At 47.2% G+C, this 4,684-nt stretch overlaps 1 protein-coding gene across 8 annotated transcripts in view; it reads left to right on the top strand.

The window, feature by feature from the left end:
• The window catches only part of Card6 (caspase recruitment domain family member 6), a 19,697-nt gene extending 15,284 nt beyond the window's left edge, over positions 1 to 4,413 (top strand). For all 8 annotated transcript variants that reach the window (XM_031360195.1, XM_031360194.1, XM_031360196.1 and 5 more), the window contains exon 4: positions 679 to 4,413. In XM_031360195.1, coding sequence (XP_031216055.1) covers positions 679 to 3,632 — 2,954 coding nt within the window. In that variant the 3' untranslated portion in view covers positions 3,633 to 4,413. The remainder of the gene's footprint in view (positions 1 to 678) is intronic.
• The last annotated feature ends 271 nt before the right edge of the window (positions 4,414 to 4,684 follow it).

Below are 4,684 nucleotides of genomic sequence, written 5' to 3'. Positions count from 1 at the left end.
GAGACAGGGTTTCTCTGTGTAGCCCTGGCTGTCCTGGAACTTACTCTGTGGACCAGGCTGGCCTCAAACTCAGAAATCCTCCTGCCTCTGTCTCCCAAGTGCTGGATTAAAAGTGTGCACCACCACTGCCCAGCTGAACCAACTCTTGAATGTTGTTCTTTGACTATCACATGCATGCCATGGCATGTACATTCTCTCTCGCACGCACGCATGCATGCACGCGCACACACACACACACACACACGTACATGCACCACACTAAATAAACATAAAAAAGTTTTTTTAACATGAGAGTAAAAATACAGAGTAGACTCCATAGAACAGGAGTGGGCTCTGCCAAACATGACTCACGAGCCTTTGTTTCCACTTTGAGCCAGGGTCTTATATAGCCCAGGCTGGCCCCACACTAACTATAGCCAAGAACGCCTTTGAACTCCAGATACCTCTCCTTCTGTTTCCCAAGCCCATGCTGTCACTCCTGTTTCTGTTTTTTGTTTGTTTGTTTTTCTAAAGTGCTGGAGATCAAACACATGGCTTCATATACTTTAGCTGAGCACTGTCCCAAAGAAACTATATCTTAAGACAGAGTCTTATACCTTATGTTATACAATGAAATTGTCAATAATGTATTTTTAAGGGAAGGGAATGAGGCAATAATGAGTACTTTCTGCTTTACAGAAAGAAAAAGAGTGTTTCAACATGTCCTGTCCTGTTTGAACATGGATAGAAGCAAAAAGCTTCTCCCAGATTTTGTGAAGCAGTTTTCCACAGACCGAGGACATGAGTGGACGCCCAAGACCCCAGGAGACTTAGCTTGGAATTTCCTGATGAAGGTTCAGGCTTTAGACTTGACAGCCAGAGATTTTATCCTTAGGCACAAGATGGTGGATGAGGAGAACAAAGAAGAATTGCTGGCTGGAATAGAGAAGTTAGGAATTGGAGACACACAAACCATCAGTCCCCTGGATGTCCTCTGTGCCTGCATGCTTTGCGCAGACAGCTCTTTGCAACGTGAAGTCATGTCAAATATGTACCAGTGCCAGTTTGCTCTTCCCCTACTACTGCCTGATGCAGAAAACAACAAAAGCATCTTAATGATGGGGGCCATGAAGGACTTAAAGCGGCACATGACGCAGTCCTCAGGAGGGGCCCCCAGGGAAACAGACACGTTTCTGAGTCTTATGAAGATGCCTGTCATCTCTTTTGTGCGACTAGGTCACTGCAGCTTCTCCAAGTCCAGAATTCTTAACACACTGCTCAGCTCCTCTCCACAGAAACCACACAGATTTTTTCTCCATCAGGATCTGTGTGTTCCTGTGCTTCCTCGGCAAATTTCTGATGGCCTGGTAGAGGTGATGTGGTGTTTTCCTGACAAGGAGCCAAAGGAGCCAAAGGAGTGCCCACATGTTTTCCAGAAACCTGTTGCTGTGGCTAACCTTCGTGGAGATCTAGAAAGCTTTTGGATGCAATTTGGTTTTCTGGTGGAAGTTTCCTCTGCTGTGTTCTTTTTCACAGACTGCCTTGGTGAGAAGGAATGGGACTTGCTAATGTTTTTAGGAGAAGACGCCATTGAAAGATGCTACTTCGTCCTTAGTCCCCAGGCCAAGGAGAGTGAAGAGGCTCAGCTTTTCCAAAGGATCCTAAAACTGAAGCCATCACAGCTCCTGTTTTGGGAAGTAGAGGAAGCTGGGGATGGAAGGAAGACTATGGAGGCCCTTCACTCTGCCCTCCAGGAAGTAATGTCCTCTCCACTCAGATGTGTGTCCCTTGAAGATATGGCCTCCCTGGCCAGGGAGCTGGGGATTCAGGTAGACCAAGACTTTGAAGTTACTCAAGACACTCAGGCTTCCCCCAGAACAATTGAAGGTGAGGACCAACAACCACGGGGTCAGACAAAAAGCCCATCTGAAAGCCTAGCTCAGAAGCCAATCACAGAGCCTAGAACTCAATGTGAGGACAATCAGAATGCTCCCATCTTCCATCAGACTCCAGTATTCATGCCTTATCCAGCATACCCATGGCCCTTGCCCAGTAAATCTGGAAGTAACTTTTACCATGTTCCCTCGAGAGACCCCTGGGTTATAAGCTCCCATTTTAGATCACAGCAGATGGCTAAGTGGTTCCTTCCATTCCCCCATCCCCCAAGCAGAGGTCAAAACTTTGGTATTAAATACTTCCAACCCTGGAAATTTTATTCAAGGGGAAAATACCCAAAATGTTCAGCAACTCCTCAGCAGTATCACTCAAAGAGACCATTTGGGAGATCACAGAGACAGACTTCTCATGTACAGACCCATCCTGAGAGCAGGCAGACATTGAGAAATCTTCAGAGGTCTGGGACAGAGGTCTCTCATGTAGGTCATGGACGTTCTTCTGGCTCACAAGCACAGAAAGCCATAGGGAAGCCACAGCCTGAGAAAGCCTGTGCCCAGGGGATGCAGCTGACTAAAGCAGCTGGCAAGTCTATAAGGACATTGTCCCATATTAAATATCCTCACTCTCAGCCCTGTCAGCCAGCAGGAGCCATTCAAGACTGGATAATACCCATTTCTCATCAAGGAGCCCAACAAATAACACAAGGAAGACCTTCGGATTTAGCTTTCAAACCAGGGTCTCAGTCTACAGCTGGGAGTAAACTTTCATCTACCCCCAAGTCCAGCTCCCATCATCCCAAATTCCAGAGCAAATCCCTCCAGCCTAAGCTGTTTCCACCTGTGCTGTCTCAGAAAAAATTGTCTCACTCACAACCCTCCCAAGCCAAACCCCCTCACCTGAATCTTTCTCATGCTAACTCCACTCATATGCAGCCTTCCCATGCTAAACCCACTCACTCACAGGCCTCCCAAACTAAACCCTCTCATCCAAATCCCTCTCATGCTAACCCCACTCATGTGCAACCTTCCCATGTTAAACTTACTCATCCACAGCCTTCCCATGCTAAACCCACTCATCCACAGCCTTCCCATGCTAAATCCACTCATCCACAACCTTCCCATGCTAAACCCACTCATCCACATCCTTCCCATGCTAAATCTACTCATCCACAGCCTTCCCATGCTAACTCCACTCATGCACAGCCTTCCCATGCTAAATCTACTCATCCACAGCCTTCCCATGCTAAACCCACTCATCCACAGCCTTCCCATGCTAAACCCACTCATCCACAGCCTTTCCATGCTAAATCCACTCATCCACAGCCTTCCCATGCTAACTCCACTCATCCACAACCTTCCCATGCTAAACCCACTCATCCACATCCTTCCCATGCTAAATCCACTCATCCACAGCCTTCCCATGCTAAACCCACTCATCCACAGCCTTCCCATGCTAAACCCACTCATCCACAGCCTTCCCATGCTAAACCCACTCATCCACAGCCTTCCCATGATAAACCCACTCATCCACAGCCTTCCCATGCTAAACCCACTCATCCACAGCCTTCCCATGCTAAACCCACTCATCCACAGTTCTCCCAAGCTAAGCCCTCCCCATCCCAATCTACTCAGCTCAAGGCACATAAACCCCATCAGTCCCAATCTAAGCCTTTTCAATCAAGACCCACTCAACCTAAATTATCCCAGACCAAGCCTTCACAAGCCAAGGCCTTTCACCCAAGAGCAGGGAGACGTTAAAATACATACTCTAGAGATCTAGGAAGTATGGTCTTTGCATAAGTTATTTTCATATAGCAGTCTGAAGAAAACTTTCAGTGAAAGACTGATAAAAGTAGCAAGACAGAAAAAAATTATGCAAAGTCTTAAGTGCATAGCAAAGTACTTAAGTGTGGAAAATATGAAAGCAGTTAAAAATAGGATCTGGTTCGGCAAGGTGGCACACACTACAGGGTTTAGCTGTGTCATCCCAACTCAGGAGAAGCCCGCAGATCTCTCTGTGTTTGAGGCCAGTTTGGTCTACATAACAATAACATAGCAAGTTCTAGATCTACATAATGAGACCCTGTCTGGGGACAAAAGGTTTGGATCTAACATCAAACCAAAGAGACCAGTCAGTATTCCAGAAGGCATCATTAATTACACTCAGTAGGTATGAAAACCAAACCAACCTCTAACCCTCCAAAGGAGCAGGAAGGAGTGGGTAGGGGTGAGGCTGAGCAGGAAGGGAGAATGTAACCTCCCTCAGCCAAAAGCTGGCTGATTCAGACCTTGCCCTTGCCACAAAGCAGCTAGCCCACCTAGGGTGAGGCTTCCTGAGATAAAGCCCTTTTATTCTGCCACTTCTCTGCCTCTCTCGAAGTTCCTGCTAGGAGCTATGCCCTGCTGAGCTGCTTCACCTGCCTCCAGGACTGAACATCAGGATGCTAATTTGGCCACAAGATGCTGGCTTACTGGGGGATGGGTTTGCCTGCCTATTTAATTCCCAGATTAAAAATACACATCCGACTTTAATCAGAAACCATGACTCCGGCTCATTTTTTCCCTCGCCTTCTGATTCCCTTGTTTTCCCAGGCCCCTGCCTCTCTTCCAGAGACCTAGTTTGCATAGCTGCAGGGGCTACAACAGTTGGCACCCGAAGAACATGGAGCCTGGACATTAGGGGATGAACAGAGGGCAGCACTGTCTTGGGTGGAGCTCTGCAAAAAACGGAAGAAAATGGTATACCAACCTGCACGATAAGCAACTTATACTATTGACTCTAGCGCTAGCCTTAATTTCATCTTTCAGAA

Source organism: Mastomys coucha, unplaced genomic scaffold (assembly GCF_008632895.1).
Source record: "Mastomys coucha isolate ucsf_1 unplaced genomic scaffold, UCSF_Mcou_1 pScaffold8, whole genome shotgun sequence".
In the NCBI taxonomy this organism is placed as follows: domain Eukaryota; kingdom Metazoa; phylum Chordata; class Mammalia; order Rodentia; family Muridae; genus Mastomys; species Mastomys coucha.
The sequence above is the reverse complement of the archived record's forward strand: the minus strand, read 5'-3'. Positions and strand labels throughout refer to the sequence as shown.